The sequence below is a fragment of the Hippocampus comes genome, unplaced genomic scaffold (assembly GCF_001891065.2).
Source record: "Hippocampus comes isolate QL1 unplaced genomic scaffold, H_comes_QL1_v1.1 scaffold5, whole genome shotgun sequence".
Taxonomy (NCBI): domain Eukaryota; kingdom Metazoa; phylum Chordata; class Actinopteri; order Syngnathiformes; family Syngnathidae; genus Hippocampus; species Hippocampus comes.
In genome coordinates this window covers 795,015-814,180 of record NW_017805701.1, presented here as the reverse complement: position 1 = coordinate 814,180, position 19,166 = coordinate 795,015, and the positions used below count along the sequence as shown (strand labels likewise).

The 19,166-nt window shown below is 44.8% G+C and overlaps 3 protein-coding genes across 5 annotated transcripts; 1 reads left to right on the top strand and 2 right to left on the bottom strand.

Moving 5' to 3' along the window:
• Window positions 1-469: 469 nt before the first annotated feature.
• naga (N-acetylgalactosaminidase, alpha) lies at window positions 470-4,493 on the bottom strand. 2 transcript variants are annotated; one of them, XM_019882684.1, is made up of 10 exons: window positions 4,293-4,493; window positions 4,090-4,150; window positions 3,723-3,879; window positions 3,500-3,640; window positions 2,590-2,801; window positions 2,418-2,512; window positions 2,184-2,345; window positions 1,814-2,011; window positions 1,607-1,747; window positions 470-1,017 (listed from the first exon to the last, which is right to left on the bottom strand). In XM_019882684.1, exons 3-10 carry the CDS (start codon window positions 3,875-3,877, stop codon window positions 811-813), a joined length of 1,311 nt encoding a protein of 436 aa, XP_019738243.1. In that variant the 5' UTR covers window positions 3,878-3,879; window positions 4,090-4,150; window positions 4,293-4,493; the 3' UTR covers window positions 470-810. The 2 variants fall into 2 exon arrangements, with proteins under 2 accessions (XP_019738243.1, XP_019738242.1); XM_019882683.1 differs by lacking the exon at window positions 4,090-4,150 and having other exon boundaries at window positions 4,293-4,492.
• A 1,648-nt stretch (window positions 4,494-6,141) lies between these two features.
• plg (plasminogen) lies at window positions 6,142-13,014 on the top strand. Of its 2 annotated transcripts, none has more exons than XM_019882675.1 (19): window positions 6,142-6,284; window positions 7,054-7,192; window positions 7,277-7,383; window positions 7,720-7,834; window positions 7,969-8,108; window positions 8,889-9,009; window positions 9,101-9,219; window positions 9,338-9,500; window positions 9,650-9,774; window positions 9,866-10,025; window positions 10,310-10,497; window positions 10,572-10,720; window positions 10,903-10,996; window positions 11,084-11,198; window positions 11,283-11,357; window positions 11,434-11,574; window positions 12,004-12,110; window positions 12,508-12,653; window positions 12,745-13,014. In XM_019882675.1, the coding sequence occupies exons 1-19, from the start codon at window positions 6,233-6,235 to the stop codon at window positions 12,904-12,906; spliced, it is 2,418 nt and encodes an 805-aa protein (XP_019738234.1). In that variant the 5' UTR covers window positions 6,142-6,232; the 3' UTR covers window positions 12,907-13,014. The 2 variants fall into 2 exon arrangements, with proteins under 2 accessions (XP_019738234.1, XP_019738233.1); XM_019882674.1 differs by having other exon boundaries at window positions 8,886-9,009.
• Window positions 13,015-13,102: 88 nt separating this feature from the next.
• Window positions 13,103-18,595, bottom strand: slc22a2 (solute carrier family 22 member 2). The gene is made up of 11 exons (XM_019882679.1): window positions 17,698-18,595; window positions 17,140-17,243; window positions 16,895-17,049; window positions 16,604-16,772; window positions 16,321-16,435; window positions 16,134-16,237; window positions 15,230-15,444; window positions 15,062-15,164; window positions 14,471-14,583; window positions 14,300-14,399; window positions 13,103-13,385 (listed from the first exon to the last, which is right to left on the bottom strand). Exons 1-11 carry the CDS (start codon window positions 18,094-18,096, stop codon window positions 13,283-13,285), a joined length of 1,680 nt encoding a protein of 559 aa, XP_019738238.1. The 5' UTR covers window positions 18,097-18,595; the 3' UTR covers window positions 13,103-13,282.
• Window positions 18,596-19,166: the final 571 nt, after the last annotated feature.

Sequence of the window (19,166 nt, the reverse complement as noted above, 5' to 3'; positions counted from 1 at the left end):
CACACACACACACACAGACACTTTTATGCTTCCCTTCTCCCCTTGTGTGCACAGACCCTTGACTGTGCCCGTTTTTTTTTCTGTGAAATCTGTCGCAGCTTTCCCATGTCGCCATCCGCCAGCGTTTGACGTTGAGATATGACAGCAGATGTGAGAAAGTCCAGTGTGACCGTTTTATTTGCCCACTGGCCAACTATGGGAAGTAACCAATTGTTCATACAAGACGCCTAAATTCGCTCCACCGTCTCGCTCCCGTCAATTCAGTTCTGCAATCTACCTTAAGACTACAGTTGCGTTTTCTCGCCTGTAGATGGCAGTGTTCTCCACAGTTTTGCATAGGTAAAAACGCTGGTTTCCTCGGTGTCAATTCGAAATCTTTCTGAATTAAATTGTCCATACATTTGAATTCGACTCTTCTATCACCCGCATATGCATAATTCTGCAATATGAGAGGAGCAATAAAGTTGTGTATGTGATATATATTTTATTCAGTCAGAACAACATTTAATGCATGTCAACACCAAAAATCCTATTTCCAAATCGTTACGAAATACAGCAGGACCAACTATAGTGCAGGAGTGTCATTTAGATCCTTCTTACATGATTGCTTTTAATTGAACACATCAGCAGCTCAAAAAAAATCTTGTTGAAACTAGTTATGTGTGAATTTGAAAGAGGACTACAAGGATTGTTGAGGAAAAAAAAGTCTGACCCTGAGTTAATCAAGTCTTAAGAATACCCCTCATGCAATGAGGATCCTTCATTATCTGGTGGTCTGGGGTCTTTTCAGTCAAAGCTAGGGGAACATGGTCACAGGAAAACAGGCGGGATGGCGTTGGCGAGGTCACCCCGGCCGAATTCTTCGAATCGGCCGCCTCGAGAGAACTGGTGGGGTAGGGGTCTCGGCTTGGCAGGGGCTGAGATGTACCACATGACAACGCCCGTGGGGTTCACCGACACCACAAAGTTGCTTGAATCTTTGAGCGTCACACTTTTCCCGGAGAAGACGTCATTGACCTAAAACATTGCGATGCAAAAAGTTTGACTACACAAGAGGTCCTCGTTTTAGAGCTAGAGTTCCGTTCCCAAAGTGCCGACGTAACCTGAATTTTCATGCAAGTCATAAAAGGAAAAACTCTTAACGTTTTTGACGGAGCATTCCTTTTGTAAAAACAGCCTATGTTGGGACCATCGCAAATTGAGGACCCATCATAGCTATCTTATCTATTTTTTTCAACTATAATTTCAACGAATTTCTATATTTGTGTATAGTGTAAACATCTTTGGACAACGTAACGAGACGTGGAAGTCACACGTTTTCTTCTGCAACGATGGGTATCATGTCAAAATCTGAAGACTTAGTATAGTGCCTCGTGGTACACCACGAGCATCTATTTACAAGTTCTCAGTTTACAAGGGAGTTCTTTTCTGATGTAACTTGAAATTTGTACGCAAGTTAAAATGTGCCGTAGTTTACCACTAACGTACTAACTCACCGGTAAAGCCATATTTACAGAAAATATATGTATTAAAAAATAGTTACAGGCCATAAATATAAACAGTCAAATGAAAACCAAGTGTGGTTTTCATTTTGAAGGATACAGACCTTGTAGATGCCCGTAGTGTAGTTTAACTTGCTGAGTGACGTTTGGTAGCGGTATGGCATATCGTTACGTCGACTGAAGAACAACAGGGCGCTGGCGTCGTTTGACAGCGGCCGCCAAAACACCTCAATCCCACTCTTCTCCTGATGGGAAGCAAACACATTCTGAAAGCTATCCAGCAAAGGGCGGTCAAAATATTAGCACCGCACCTTCAGGATCCGTCTTCCCTGAAGGCCCAGAGGGTCCTGGTTGATGCTGATGGCCATTTTGTTTTGCAGGATGCTACGGGCGCCGCTGCTGATGGTGCGGAGGTCGTTGGACATGAAAAGAGGGGCAGCCATTATGGCCCAGAGAGCCATCTGTGACCGCGACTGCTCCATGCTGAGGCCAAAGTCACCGATGATCAGCTGCCACAACACAAGAGTTTTGCAAATGTATTACGAATTCATTTTCGGTGAAGTTCCTTTTACAGACTAAGGTACGTTTCAGATCCAGTGAAAATATGCAATGCAGAGACACCACCAGCTTTTAAGAATAATGTATTCAGCATATGTAAATTTCACATTTGGTGGAACAAACCATATCTGGGTCATTCCACCCTCCGGGCCCGGCTGCGGCGATCAGGACCTCCTGGTTGTCAAAGAACCAATCCACAATTTTCAGCACGCTGTCCCATGAGTCCTGGATATCGGCGTAGTTACGCCACAGGTTGCAGATCTTGGCCAAAAGACCGTAATTCACCTAGAAATGTCAAATGAACTTAATTAAACCAAGTGCAAAGACTGTGACTTTTACGCAACATGATGACTGTACCTGAGGTGGCAGACCACCTTGGTAGGCCGGCCAGCTGCAAGAGTAGCCAATTGGACGGCCTGTGGCGTTTAGAGCTTTCGACATGCGAGGATAACCTATCCAGAGGAGGACGAGACTCAAATCGGATCGGCAGTGAACCACCAGCAATTTTCATCGATTGTGGATAGGTTACCTTGCTCCTGCTCCGCGGTGTTCGAATAGCAACCGTCAAACTTTAACATATCCACCTCCCAGTCAGCAAAGGTCTGAGCATCCACCTCGATCTTGTCTAGTGGCGTGCCCGGGTAGCCTCCGCAGGTATGTGTGCCCATATCGCCGTAGATGCCCAACTTGAGCCCCCGGTCGTGCATGTAACGGGACAGCCGGTGGATTCCTCTTGGGAACCTGAAAAGGAGACAACACAGACACTTAAAATTTGTATTTTTAATCATGCTATGGTCAAACTAAGCCTTAAAAGGAAAAACAGTTAAGAACAGCGGTAACTGAGCATGCCTTCTTGTGCCACTTATATTTACACGGTGCATTGCGCACCATTGGATCACCTGGAAACAGCGGATGCCGGGACCATCAGAAAATTAGGGCCCCCCCACTAGTTTTCTACTGTAATGCAAGGCACTATTGCCACTCATATACTGTAAAAATGGGTGTGAGTGGACGCAAGGAGTGTGGAAACGACACATTTTCTACTGCAATGGCAAGAGTATACGGTGATATAAACATCTGTGGACCTAGTATAGAGCTTTGTGGTCCACACCAGTTCCTATCTACAAGTCCTGAGTTTTACAAGGAGGTTCTATTCCATTTCAAATCTGTCATGTGCATGCCACAAGATAAGTGGTGTCACAATGACATCATAAATATGACCAAGGGACATGGTGTAACTTTACAAACTCAGAAATTGGGTCACCATTGCAGTATTTTTTTTTTAATGACCTGTATTCATGATCTAACGTCTTTGTAAAACTGCTGATTCTTGTTTTTTCTTAGCCGTCATCTGACTGTTACACCTTCAATAAAACATTTATTGAGCTACAGGATTGCAGTGTGGTTAGTCAGCGCGCATGTTTATGTTTGTGTGTTACCTCTTAGGGTCTGCCTGGAGCCGCCCCTGCTCGTCCCTCTGCATGGACGCCCAGCAATCATCGATGGTGATGTAGACATAGCCCAGCTCTCTCCAGCCATCCTCTGCCAGCCTGTCAGCCATGTCGGTGAACAGATTCTCGCTGGACGAGAGACGGCACTCGCACCATGTTAGGAATCTTTAGTAACTAATTTAGTGAACATTTCCAATTTGGACCAACTTACCTGATGCAATTTTTGGGGTCACGCTCACAGTCTGTGTTACAGCGGAAGCGTTCCCATGCCAACCAGCCCATAGGAGGGGTCCGCATGAGGCCATTGTCCAAGGCGACAGTGACCACAAGAAGCCCTGATGCCAACACAAGCACCGTCCAGTGCATCACTGTGGAATTATATGTTTAATTTCGAGTTGCTTGCGTTCTAAACAAACTGTCTTGCCACAATGCAGTCTGTACGGAGCCCTGATGTCTCCCCTGAAGATTTTAGAATTTACATTTTAGGTGCCACACGATGCCGCCAAATCTGCTTCGCTTAATTTGGTACAAGAGAACGTTTTAAAAAGTCACTTCCGGGTATGAGAAAAGTACAATACCTCCACGTGCTTGCCCTTTTTGTGTTTACACATAACACGTGTTGGATATTTTTCTGTGTCCCTGAATACACCGTGTTTGAAAAAAAAATCAGAAACGACTTGTCGGAGAACCAAATACAAAAGTAGTCGATACGAGTGAACCGAACTCCTTGTTGATAGTAAAACGCCGGGCTGTGTTGACGTAATGTAACGGAGAAACTTACCGACTCTCGGGTATCGTCAAGCTAAACGAGGAAGAAGTGGAGCGATGCGTTCAAAGTCGCTTCGTCTTCTCGGTAATTTTTTTCACCTGACCGTTGTCTACTTCAAGTAAAAGAGCATAATGAGCAGTTTGTTTTCAGTCTTTTTCTTTTTGAAAGGCGGAAGTGATGTCACGTGACGCCACGCCTGTTCCACGTGACCAACGAGGAAGCCGCGTTCCGTGACCGTCGCTGGGTGTCCTAGTTTCCTTCGAACCACAAAAGTTGAAATCTTGAAGTTGCTTAACGATTGCCTTGTATCTGCGCCACAGTTTCCTCTCCAAAATAACTAATTTGTAAATCCAAGTTTAGTGTTTTTTAATTCGGAAAATATATATATTTAAAATAGTTGCTGAAAATGAGTAAAAAAAGTAAGTTGTAATTTTAAATAAGTTGTAATGTAAACATGAGAATGATTCGACAATATTTTTATGAACGTCATTAATACATGTAGAGAAGAAACGATATTCATGCTTCTTTTCATGATTCTAATTGCTGTCTTGTGTCAGAAAAACGGTGCGTGTTCGGGTTTATGTAGTATTTGGCGCACTCTAGAGGTAAAAGTGAGTATGACACCTCACTTGTCCACATTAAATGGCTTATAAACAACCATTCGCGCTCACAATCACACCTAGGGGACAATTTAGAGCTGGCAGGCATGCTTTTGGAATTCGGCAGGCACGACTGTGTCATTTTCAAAAACACATGTCCCCCCAATTTTTAAAATTGATTTATCTTTATCTCATTTTTAAGAAAAAAAAAGTCATACTCCTATGAGAAACAAAATCATGCGAATTTATTCAGTAGGATTATGAGCAGTTTTTTTTTGTGAAACTCACACTGCTGTTATGAACACAAACATGCAGACGAGCAGGAATTAAACAGCAAACAATGATTATTTAGCATGAGTTCAAAGATTTGATTGGTGGACTGCTGGTTGGTGTCCTCATGCAAATGTTTGTGGACGAGGACGTTGGTCCCTGTAATGCTGAACATTAACTACGGCAATCGATCGGCGTCGAGATGCGGATGGCACGAGAGCGGCACTTGCTACAGTATACCAGGCTAGTACAAACTGCGAGCCTAAAACAGGAAGAATATTTTCTTAAAAAAAAAAAAATTAACAAAACGAATCAGTTAACATTTTCTTGAGGTTGCAAAATCATGCAAAATCATGCAAAATCAAGCTCTTCTCTCCACTCCGGAACACTGTGGGCGTGTCCACTGAAACCACACCCCACTCACCAGTCAATCAAATTCCTACATTATCATCTGAAAAAAAAATGAATGCGACTTTGTCTAGTATCTTTCTGATGCCAACATGCGTGAACTATGAAAATATTTCCACTTTAAAACATCTCCAGGCTCCTCTGCGGTTCTCGTTCACTTTGTACGTTACCTTGAAAGATGACGAGCAAAAATCGTTTGATTCAGACCGAGCAGGGTTGACCAACGTACATTAGATAGGGACACAAGACAACTCAATGTGCTTCACAAAACCCAAAGCACGGCACCTAAAAGCATTTACCAACACGGCGGTTGATGGCATTCAGTCGCAAATCAACGAAAACAAAGGTAGCTTTTTAAAAAGACAACTCAAACGCACACAAGATTGAGATCTAGAGTAAATAAGGCAATTTTAAAATATTATTATGCTTGTCTTTTACATGGACAATTCCGTTCGAAGCACGAAAGGTCATCCAGCGACCCCAACTATAGATCCACATGGTGTAGAGTGTTATTGTGAGGTTTTTGACCCGCTGTTGCGCCCTTGCCGGTGGGCCAATGATTGACTAGCGTTCCATTTGACCTCGCCGGCGCTTTAAGGGCGCTCAGTAAATGAAAAAGAAGCCGAGACAGCATCTTGCCGCTGGCTCAACTGGCATCAGGACCTCACACGCCACATGGAGACGTCCAAAGCAGCCTTGCTGCTGGCAGCGATTGTCTGCACCACCGGTAAGAACACATGCAAAACACTTTTGCTTGTTTTTCACGAAGTGCAGAAATCAGAAATGCTGCATTTACTGCACGTCACCTCGTAGCACGGTGGGTCGCATTTTATTTGTTTGGATGAAAAATTTTGGAATATGGTTTCGGTGATCTTTTGGTGCTGACAACAGTGCAAATTGTGGTGAATAAAAGCGTTTGTTTTTTTTTCAGATTCTGATTCCAAATTTCGAATATAATTTATTTTAAAAGATTTAAATACATACTTTTTTTCCTTATGACTCTTATGTAAATGTGACTTTTCTTCAACACTTGTAAAAATGAAGAAAATTAGGTTTATTTTCTTGGAAAGTGTCATTTCCCCCTTCCCTCTCTCCGCTTTTCTTTAAATTATGACTCTACAGGAAATATTTGTTCCCCCAAATGAGTTTTTTAAAAATATAATAATTTTCAATATATTTTTTTTAAATACCCTATTTTTAAAATAAAAAAAATATTTTTAACATCAGACCTATTCCTTTAAAAGAATTGTTCTTGAAAACAATGTTATTTGGTAGTATTCATCATCTTTGTAGTCCTCTATTTGTAGATTTTTATTCATTTTCTTTTGGAATTTTGTGAATGGCGCAAAAAGTCATCTCGTCAAAAATAGTAGAATGGGCTTCAATTCTGGTAATATTCATCCATATCGAGAAGGGTATGGAATATTCATGTATTGATGAATTTCAGTTTTGCTTCATTGACCGCTGCGTGTGTGTGTGTGTGTGTGTGTGTCTAGTGAGTGGTAGCGATATCATGGAAAGCTATGCCAAAACCGGGGGTGCCTGGCTAACTGCAATCAACAAGCGAATGTATTCCACCAACACGGTGGAGGAGTGTGCAGCCAAATGTGACGCAGAGACCAGTTTCACATGCAGGTAGCGCTAATTTACAATCACACACACGCGTGTCCAAAATAAAATTTTTGGGGACTATAACTGATTGTGGAAACATTGTCACAGGTCCTTCATGTACGTGGAGAAGGATCAGGAATGTTGGACGGCAGGGGCAAACTCCAAAACAGAGACAGTGTTGCGCAGAACTAGCGCCGCTTTATATGAAAAACAAGGCAAGTTGGCTTTTCAATACAACCATGCGACTATTTTACAGTGTACTAGCCTCATGCTCACAACCATAAGACATGCTACCGAACAGTATTGACAGTCGCAGTGGAAGAACCCAATCAGCAACAGATATCTGAACACATACGGTGCAGCAAACACATGTAGACAGACATAAGAATACTTACAGGTCTAGATTCTTTATCCTCTGGGGAGAAAAAAGTGACTAATATTACTGTAGATTACAAAGTCACTTACAGGAGCTCACTGAAATTCTTCTATGGTTATAGTTAGACACATAGCTTCCCACATAACAGTAGTGATGCCATTTCCTGGTTTTACAGATTTCCTCCTCGAATGTGTGAACGGGATCGGAAAGAACTACAGAGGAACAAAGTCCAGAACAAAGTCCGGAAAAACATGTCAGCGATGGAATGCCAAATTCCCGCACAAGCCCAAGTAGGTGACCAAGTTGACACGATGGTCACACCTCTTCACTAAAAATCCATATGAAAATTCTCCTTGTCAATGTGATACAAATTACATTCGTACAATCAATGCGGTATGATGCATAATGACGTGTGTTGCTGCAGCTTTACGCCCGATAACGAACCCAAGGCAGATCTGGAGTCCAACTTCTGCAGAAACCCCGATGACGACGCAGGGGGTCCCTGGTGTTACACCACTGACCCCGATACCCGTTGGGAGCACTGCAATGTTCCGAGCTGCACGGGTAAGAACTCAACAGGGCTGGGCCACTTACGGACCCTCCGTTCTTGAACTCAATATTATCTTGAGTACTGTAATAAATATTGCATTGATTGTAGGCCCCCCCCCCCTTAAATTGGTTAATTCAAATGCATTTCTAATATTTTTTTAATTCATCATGAGGCTAAGTAATTGGGTTAATTACAAAAAAAAAATCTAAAATGTATTAAATAATTTCTAGATGTCAAGATTAAATTACAAATAATTCAATGCAAAAAAATAAAAATGAGTGCTGATGAAAATAAACCATTCATATTTAACATTTTTAGTGGAAGAATTCAATAATTAATTAGGATTTAATTGACAAAATTATTTGGATTTTTTTAAAATTAAACATTAACTACTGTTTTAAAATAAAAGCTGGAATTATTACCATGTAAAGAAAGAACTTTCCGGCTAGTTAATTTGTTATTGTAATTAACTGTTTTAAATATAAATTTGGGCGGCATGGTGAGCGACTGGTTAGAGCGTCTGCCTCACAGTGCAGAGGTGCAGGGTTCGCTTCCAGCTCTGGATTTCCTAGGGGGAGCATGTTCTGTGTGGATTTTCTCTGGGTACTCCGCTTTCCTCCCACATTCCAAAAACAGATTCATGGAACACTCCAAATTGTCCCTTTGTGTGATTGCGAGCGCAAATGTTTGTTTGTCAATGTGTGCCCCGTGATTGGCTGGCAACCGGTTCAGGGTGTACCCCGCCTACTGTAAAATGGCCATGACGACGCCACGACCCCTTTGTGTCCCAGCAGAGGACTGCATCCACTGCAATGGCGAGGACTACCGAGGTAAGGTCTCCATCACGGAGAGCGGCGTAGCCTGCCAACGCTGGGACTCGCAGGAACCTCACAACCATGGATACAACCCAAATACGTGAGACTCCAGACCTCCATCGCACTTGCTTTCAAAATCAGGAGACCCCCTTTTTCTGTTGCATTCAACGCCATTCCCGTGCCACCTCCAGGCTCCCGCAGAAGTACCTGGAGAACAACTATTGCAGGAACCCAGACGGAGACCCTAAGCCATGGTGCTTCACAACCAACCCCAACAAGAGATGGGAGTTTTGCTCCATCCCTCGCTGTAGTAAGCCACATGGGGGGCTGTCACTGCATTTCTTTCAATGTTTCCCTTTGATGTAACCTTAGATGACGTTCCTGACAGTCCCCTCATAAAGTACCTCACCTTCTTCCGTCTTCGCCAGCCTCAGAAACTCCCACCGTCGCCCCAGAGACCACCTGCGCCACGGGCGAGGGCAGTGCTTACCGGGGAACCATCGCCGTGACCGAGTCTGGCAAAACGTGTCAGAGCTGGTCCACCCAGTCACCTCACCAACACAACCGCTCGCCTGAAAACTACGCCTGCAAGTGAGGCCTTGAACCCTTTCATGTACCCTGAAACCTGATAATATGATAAGCTGTCCACCATAGTAACCACTGTCCCTGAAATGGTTAACCCACTTATTCAAGTGGACCATATAACTTCCTTGGGATTTGGTTTTCTGTTTAATCGACAGAGGTCTGGACAACAACTACTGCCGGAACCCCGATAACGAGAGGAAGCCGTGGTGCTACACCACCGACCCCGACACCCGCTGGGAGTACTGCAGTGTACCCACATGTGGGGACGCACCTGGACCAGGTTCTTGACAGCAAAACGCTTCTCTTGGGGAAAGGGACTGGTGTCTGGTCTCTTCAGTCAGGCTAACTCAGACGGTACCTTTCTGTTGCAGACGAGCCGGTCATTCCCACGGAGGAGGATGACTGCTACGAGGGCGATGGGTCCAGTTATCGTGGGGTGACCTCTGAGACCATCAGTGGGAAAAAATGTCAGGCCTGGGCCTCTATGAGTCCACACAGGCATGGCAAGACGCCGCAGCAGTACCCCACTGCGTAAGACACACGCTCTTCGGTCTTTTTGTGCAGAGTTGGCATAGTCTTGCCATGCTTGAATGGGGTTTCTCCGGGTACTCTGGTATCCCATCCACATACCAAAAACTGTAGTCCACGATCCTGAACCAGATACGTAGTATAGACGATACCAAAAGACAGTTAAGCTACCAAATAACAGAAGGATCCGTTTTGGAACCTGATCCAAAGAAATGAACGTTAATCATGATCACCAAGACTTTCAAGTCCTTGGTCCTGTGATGATGTGGCAATCATTTTGTCAACAGGGACCTCAGGAGGAACCTGTGCAGAAACCCTGACGGAGACCGAGCTCCCTGGTGCTACACCACTGACCCCAGCGTGCGCTGGGAATTCTGCAACTTGGAGAAATGTTCCAGCAGTCCTGTCGAAAGTACGCCCACCACTGAACCCACCACACCCGAAAATCCCTCCACGCAGGATCCGATCCAGAGAGGTAAAATCCTTCTTTGCTGTTTGATTGTTTAACTTTTGTCTCATTGACTTTGCATTGTTTTGTTTCCCCCGCAGACTGCAAGGTTGGGAATGGTGCCAACTACCGCGGCTCGACTTCTATCACCATCATGGGTGTGACTTGTCAAGCTTGGAGTGCTCAAAGCCCACACCAACACAACAGTTTCACACCGGAGAGTCACCCCGACAAGGGCCTGGATGGCAACGTGAGTAGAGCCCTCCTTATGTACAGCGATGAGTCTTACGTTCGCTCCGTGGGCCTTCAGTTGGGGACTTACCTGAGTTTGGCCACCTTGAGTCGTGTTGGCCAACTCCTGTTATGGTTTTTCACTATGTGGACAAAAGTATTGGAACATATTTTGTGCTTCCCATTAACTTGTCTTTTCAGAGCTGCAGAAACCCGGACAACGATGTGAACGGACCCTGGTGCTACACAACAGACCGCAACAAGAAATGGGATTACTGTCAGATCCCTGACTGCGGTACGTAGACCCTCACAGACATGTCACCGTGCTTGCTGGGAGCTTTTATACTTTTTTTTTTGACAATACGCCGCTCTTCCTTTGTAGCGGGCGCAACTTGCGGCACACCCGCTACCAAACCCAAACGCTGCTACGGTCGCATCGTGGGCGGCTGTGTCGCCAAAGCACATTCTTGGCCTTGGCAGATCAGCCTTCGTACCAAGTGAGTCCTGGTAGAAAGATCAAGATGGCTGCTAATTTGATATACTAGACAGATGTGACACTGGAACTTTCCGTCTCCTTCCAGTTCAGGAATCCACTTCTGTGGGGGAACTCTGATACACCCTCAGTGGGTGCTGACAGCCGCCCACTGCCTGGAGAGGTGAGACTCTTACGTACTCAAGAGCAGACATGACATCACAAAAGCGGCGGCTAACAGCGGCATCCTCGACTTGCAGGTCAAGGCGACCGTCGTCCTACATGGTTATTCTGGGCTCGCACAGGGAGCGAAGCCTGGAGACATCCGCCCAGCAGAGGGCCTTGGAGAAGTTGGTGCTGGGACCCAACGGGGCTGACATTGCACTGCTAAAACTGCAAAGGTGACAAGTCATGAGCCCAATCCTGCCGGCTCATCAAAAAAAAACATTTGAACGATCTTACAAGAGTTGATTAAAAATCACTCTTACCAGACAGAAGTCATTTTTTGGTTTGAATTTGAAGAAGAAAAAAAAGGTAGAAAGTTGAATTTTCAATTACATGGTTGTAGAGTCTGAATTGTACAAAAATAATTCTAGTAGTTCTACTTCTTTTTGGATAAAGTCCCCACCCCACTCCAAAAAAGGGAATTGACGGAAATATTTGTGGCATGTGTTGCTGTTTCAGAAGGTAGAAAGTTGAATTTTCAATTACATGGTTGTAGCGTCTGAATTGTACAAAAATAATGTTCTACTTCTTTTTGGATAAAGTCCCCACCCCATTCCAAAAAAGGGAATTGACAGCAATATTTGTGGCGTGTGTTGTTGTTTCAGGCCTGCAGTCATTAACGATAAAGTCCTGCCAGCTTGTTTGCCCGAGAAGGATTACGTGGTTCCCAGTGGAACTGAATGCTATGTCACCGGATGGGGAGAAACTCAAGGTATGCGTCATATCACACATTTTTGGTGGATGCAAAAAAAGCTTGTGTTAATTAAGTTCGAACTTACCAGCGGCTGCTGTTGAGGGCGTTTTAGGGAATAGCACACTCCAGAATTTTTTGAACAATCAGCCCCTGCAACCCATTTCACTTTGCATCGTGAAATTTGGGAGGCATTTCAATAATGATTAGACCAGCAAAATAAAAAAACAAAAAACAAAACAAAACAAAAAAAAAAAGTCTCAAAAAGCCATGTCTGGAGACACACAGGAAATCTGACGTTTTGATTTGAAGGAAACATTTTAGGGTCATTTCCATGAGTCCTTCAAAGACAAACTTGTTACTAGACAGGTGCTAGACAGTATACATTTTTTTGTTTTGTGGCTACCGTGGTTATCAGGCACAGGTGGCGAGGGCGTCCTAAAGGAAACGGGTTTCCCGGTTATTGAGAACAAGATCTGCAACCGCCCATCGTACTTGAACGGCCGAGTGAAAGATCACGAGATGTGCGCCGGGAACATCGATGGCGGCACCGATAGTTGCCAGGTAACCTCGAAATCTTTCCGCCGTTGAAGATCGTTTGAAAGTCAACACTTAATATTGTATCACATCCTCTCCCGACTCTCTACACCCACAGGGCGACAGCGGGGGTCCTCTAGTGTGTCACGCGCACAACAAGTTCATCCTGCAGGGCGTCACGTCTTGGGGTTTGGGCTGCGCCAACGCCATGAAGCCCGGCGTCTATGCGCGAGTTTCCAAATTTGTGGACTGGATTGATCGAACCATCAAAGCCAATTGAAGTCGGCGGGAAGTCAAGAGTCGGAGCTGAATCGTAAAGGGGAAACAGAGTCAGCCTCGTGGCAAAATAGTTTCTACATGACTGGAATAAACACTGGGGATATGCCGAGAGTTGTCTTTCTGGTTCATTCCCTAAAACGGACATTTTGCGAAACAAGAGGACCCTCATGATCACAAACATAAAGGTGTTCAGAAGATACGCAAAGAGTTGTCCTTCCAGTTTAATCCTTGAAAGGAAGGGGAGGAGTTGTACAGAGCAGACACGACACAGCATGCGGCACACAAGATCATCTGACTAAATCGCGAGACTCTTGTCGTCGCAAATATACAAATGTAGTTTCGAGTATAAATAAATAATACGGATTCAGAGAAGGAGCTCAAACACTTGCGGGGTCTTGCTTGGCGGAAATGTTGCCGTTGGTGTTGGGGAGAAGCCTGGTGGAAAACTGCTGGTGCTGCTCCGCCGCTTTGTGCTTCATCCTGAAAACAGCAAAAGCCGCATTGAGTTTTAACATACAGTTAGCATTAGCCTTGGCAACCTAGCATGAAGTAGTAAGCTTTACCCGGAAATGTGTAACTTTAGCCCGTAAACTGAACGAGGCACTTGGCCCAGAAACTTGAAACTTTACCCAGGAACTGGTTTACTTCAGCTAGAAACTAGGGACTTTATTCAGAATCTTTTTCAGGAATGAGGAACCTTAGCCAGGAACTTAAGGGCTTTACACAGGAACAATTAACGGAGGCCTTGCACTAAGAACTCTCCTCACAAAAGTTTACTTTTTCTCAGGAACAAGGAACCTTACCCAGGAACTTGGCGCTTCAAGTACAGTACCTTCTGGGAACAAGGCTCTCCAGGCAGTAAAGAGAAAACGCTAAACTTCAATCAGAAGCTAGGAACTTTGGCCAAGAACTAAAATAGATACTTTAGCCAGGAACAAGATACTGGACAGTTTCGCTTGAAAATCAAAACTTTACTGAGAACCCTGTCAATTTTCCTTGAAACACAAAACCTTACCCAGGAACTAAGAACCTTACCTGGGAATATATCATTTTAGCCGAGAACTAGGAACTTTACTTGGAAACTTTTCTCAAGAACAACAAACTTTATCCGGTAATTTCGATCTTTACCCACGACCTTAGCATTTTACCTGAGAACAAGTAACTTAAAGGAACAAACTTAGGAACTATGAACTGAATCCTGAAATTATGAACTTTACCCAAGGAACAAGGAACTCTAGCCAGGAATGAGTACATTTACCTTGGGAAAGCTTACCTGGGAACTAGTATCAACCAAAACATTAGACATATCCTGTACATACATGTACATGGTTTTAGCTAGCTAGCAGAAACAGGACACACCTCCCTAACTTATGGTGTTATGTCCTGCGACTTACTTTTCTGGATGTTCCACATCATCAATGGTGTCGGGCAGCGGGACCCCGCGGGTTTCCGGTAGCATCAAGACCAAAGCACCAGCTAGGAATGCCAGGAAGCCTAAAAAAAAGTCAAAGGTTAGCCACTGCAACAAGCTACAGCGACCTAGCCCGAAGCAACGGTGGGCTAACCGAAGATGATGAGGGGCAGCTCCAACCAGATGACGGCCAGTCGGTAGAGCAGGAAGGGGGCCACGATACCGCCCACGTCGCAGAGCGTGGAACACACAGACACGCCCAGATTCCTGATGTCACAGAGACGAAACTTTACTCAAGAACAAAAAACTTCAGCCAGACACTTAGAGCTTAGCCATGACCTAAAGACTTTACACAGGAACTAGGAAATGTACCTGGAAATTATCAAGTTAACATCGGAACATTTCATTTTATCGGGGAAAAAAATAACTTTGACTAGGAACTAGGAATTCGGAACTTGGCGGTAAAAGTTCCTAGTTTCTCTGCAAAACGACTTCACGGTGAAAGTTTCTACTTCCTGGTTAAAATGACACGTTCCGCCGTTAAGTTCCATATAAAGTTCTTAGTTTTTGGGGTAAAGTTCTGCTGCAAAGTTGTTTGCTCGTGGTTTTAAGTGTTTTGCACACCGGGTAAAGTTCTTGAGTTCCTAGTTTCTGGGTAAAGATAATAAAGGTTCTAGTAAAGGGGAAAAGTTCCAAGTTCTAAAGCCCATGTTGATAAGTAGGCTTGAGGCGACGACAGTTTTACCTGACAAAAGTCGGATAGAGTTCCGTGTTGACGAAGACGACCATCTCAAATGCCATGGTGATGCCCAGCCGGCCCACACACTCCACCGTCGTCCTCAACCAACCTGCCGGCCAGTGCAAGCGCAAGCGCGCGTTAGCTCGCGGCTTCAAAAAAGACAGCCTTACTCACCATCGTGAAGGAAGACCGCGATGAAGCAGGCAGCTCCGGCCACGGCGTTGGCGGCGGCGAAGGGGAGGCGGCGGCCAACGCGCTCGATGGTGAAGAGGATGAGGAAGGCGGCGGGGAACTCCATCAGGGCAGAGATCAGGAAGCTGACGTAAACGTTTCCTCCCATGATGCCCAGACGCATGATCAGGCCCTGGTAGACCACCGCACTGGTGAACCTGCGACAACATGGCACCAAAATATTTGAGCAAGCCTTATTTTTTTTATATATATATATATATATATTTTTTTTTTTTTTATATTTATATTGCATTCTATACTGTGTACAGTTCTTTTTCTGAAACATGTATTAATTTTGCATGCATGCAAGACTGTGTTTTTCTCTTCTCGGGTCGACAAAGAGTCCCGTGCTAATTTCCATTAGCCTGTCTGAGGAGTTTTCATGATGTCAGTAGTAAGCTAGAACGGACCAAGGTTATTATAGTTAACAAAGAGTGGACGAAATTAAACTAATTTCATTGCGAAAATATCCATAGTTTCTATGTTTGGCAATTAATTTCATAAAAGAGCTTTTTGGGGCTTATTTGAAATGTATTTCGGGATTATTGTTCAGCTATTTCGAGAAAGGAAGGCTGAACATTTTGACATTGCAATGTACTTGATTACACGTTATTGTGATTTTTGGGGGATTTTTTAAAATCTTGCACATGACAAATATTCCATATGAAAAAAAAAATGAAAAAAAATCTAAAACTATTAAATATAAAACTAAAAAAAAAAAAGCATTTTCTAAAAACCAGACCCGCTGTAAAATTAAATTAAAAGGAACTATATTTACACAACAAAAGTCAAAACAAAATAAAATCAAAAACGGAAAATCCCAATTCTAACCCTGGTGGGGACTGACCAGTTGTAGCTGAGGATGAAGGTGTGCTTCCTCATGTTGGGCGTTCGGATCAGGTCCATCAAGGAAGCTTTGGCCGACGAGTCGGCGTTGTCGTCTGCCAGAGTCTGTCGCCGACGAAGCAGAAGGAGATAAACCGGGTTTGTACTCTTAATGTGTGATTTGAAGACGAAGCCCACTGAGAGCAGACCTCAATGTTTTTGGTCAGAGTCCTGTTGTTCTCTTTGGCCATTGCCTCAGTGATCGCTACAGCTTGGGACTTCCTGTTCTGCGATAGAAGCCATCTTGGAGATTCCGGGATGAACCTGTCAATACGAGACGAGACGGGGTATTGAAACCGTAGCGTATTATGAGTTGTTTCGAAAAGTTAAGCCTCTGGTTCTCGAGTCTGGATCCATCGGTGAAAAAGTTCTCTGGTAAAAGTTACAATCCAATTTCCTGGGTCAAGTTACTAGTTCCAAAGTCAAGCTCACCAGTAGTAGATGACGTAAACGAAGTAGGGCACGGTGATGACCACCTGGAGCCAGCGCCAGTCGGTGATGAAGTAGGCCAGCAAGGGAAGCACCAGCAGGCCCACACTGAAGAACATTTGGTACAAAACGCCCACCGTGCGCCTTGACTCCACGCCCACGATCTCCGTGACTGGGAGGGAGTAGCATCGAATCGTGAAATCGTCATCCGTCGCTAGATCAAGGTTCACTTTGACACATGTGGCTACTTGGCTAAGTTTCTACAATCTGGACTCGATCAAAAGCGTGACTTACTCAGCACATATCCCGCCATCCATCCGCCCTTCACGCCAAACCCGAAGAGCACCCTGAAGATCAGCATGGACACGTAGTTGGGCGCCAAGGCCACCAGGATGCCCGCCACACCATTAAACACGTTGGACATCACGAAGCTCAATTTCCTGCCAAACCTGGGCAGAGGGAGGAAAAAAAAAAAAAAATGGCGGGAGGCGAGTGAGCAACGGCCAGGACGACGAGGGCGGGTGACGTTTGGGGCTTACCTGTCGGCCAAGTAGCCGATGGCTATGCTTCCCAGCAGGAAGCCCACGTTGAGCATGGCCTGGAACATGTCCATCAGCCAGGCGTCGGAGCACACCAAGTCAAACTGTAGACAACGGCAGATACCAGGTTGGAAACGGCAGGGGTGGGGGGTGAAAAAAAAAAATACAAAATAAAATAAAAAAATTAAACCTCTGTAGTAGTAGCTAGACGCATTTTTATGTAATCATGGAATACTTGTGTGCTTTTTTTTTTTTAACGGGGCTTGATGTGCATGCAAAGTTTGGCGAGTTTGGATCCATTTTTAGGCCATTAAAATTTTGTATTCATTTGGAGAATAATTTCCAAATCTACAAAAAACAAAAGCGTAACCTTTGCAGCGGTCGCTGTTCGTACCCTAATAAACAGATAGGAAAGTTAAACGATTGATTCATGTGTAAATGCAGAAATAATTGATTTTCGCAAGTGATGGAATATATGCCGATGAGTATTTTGTTGTCTGTCATCGTTGGCAAAAACAAAACAAAAAAACCCCCAGAACTTGTCAAGACTGTGTGTACCTCAGTGACGAACGAACGCCTCCCCTCGTAGTCATACTCCCATCCGCTGGCGCAGGGCTTGACGGGCAACCCGCTCAGGTCAATTTCCTCGGTGTCGCAGGTGAGCGTGGCGTTCCAGTCCACATCATACTGCTCACAACAGCTGTACTGCAGCTCGCCCGACACGTTAACCAGCGGCGACGTCAGCCGCCGGCCGTCGGCCAGGCTGCGTCCGCACGTCCGCCTCCACTGCTCCACCGTGCCCTCCCGACACCAGTGGTCCGGCGTGAAACCCTGGAAGACGATGCCTACGTAGACGCCGGCCCACGGCATCGACACCAGGCAGAGCAGGGCGAAGATGCGCTTCTGGCAGCGGCCGAATTTGCCGACTTCTTCCAAGATGTCATCGAATGTAGTCATTGTTGGCGTGAAAAGTGGCGAGTGGTCCGGTCCGCTGGGTTTTTTAAGCGGACGGGTCCGAGCAAAGTTCAGGGGCTGAGCGGCGAGGCGTTAAAGCGTGTTTACAGACGCATGCTTCGGGGGATGTCACATGGCCGTCACTTACGGACATGAACGCACATGCGAACGGTCCAGTTATCGGTCGGTCGGGAAAAAAGTGCATTTACGTGAGGTAAGGTATTTATTCTGGCATGGAAATAGGGGGGCTTGTGTGAAATCAATTTGTGCATATGAATGACACAAACAATTTCCCCCCCTTAATACAGTACCAGCCAATATTGGACCAAGTCTGAAAAGACGTCTAAAAACGTCTTTGGGAGTGAATGAGTTAAGAGAATGGAAATTTATGTGGGGAGAGGCGTTCATTTTTTCATGTGCAAGATAATCCGTTTTTTTTCCTCCCAGGGAGAGGAATAAGGAGGTGAGTGATTTATGTTCAAGGTGATGATACTTGCCCAAATTATTACTTTTATTTTTTTGCTGTTGTTGTAGAGGCTGTTTATGTGAGGTGAGGCGTTCATGAAACACTCTCGATCATCGGTACTTGCCAGAGGGGAAAACAGTTGAATTCTTGTGCGGTCCAAGGCCTAGTTTTCTGAGGGTGTTTAGGCAAAGCGAGCCCTTGATTTACTCAACGGATCGACACCTGATCAACTGTAAGTCAATTATTGCGTCAAATGACGATGAGCAGCTGTTGATCATTGTTTGGAGGGAAAAAAAGGTGTTTAGGTTTTCTCAAGTGGACATGAATTGATCATGTTTTTTGGGTGCGGAGGGAAAAAAAATGGGAAATTTATGGGGGGGTGAGGTGTTTACATCTTAAATTGCGAAACGCTTTTTTTTCTGGAGGGGGACAAAGGAGGGTGATGTTAGATGAGGCGTTTATGTGCTCACGTGGAACTCAATCACTTTTTTTTTTTTTTTTTTTTTTTTGAAAGGGGCATTTATGTCAGGGGGTGCGTTCAGTTGTTTTAATTAAAGGCACTGGTAGAACCGAGTCCACGATTTGAGGATGGATGGTCCTGTCGGTT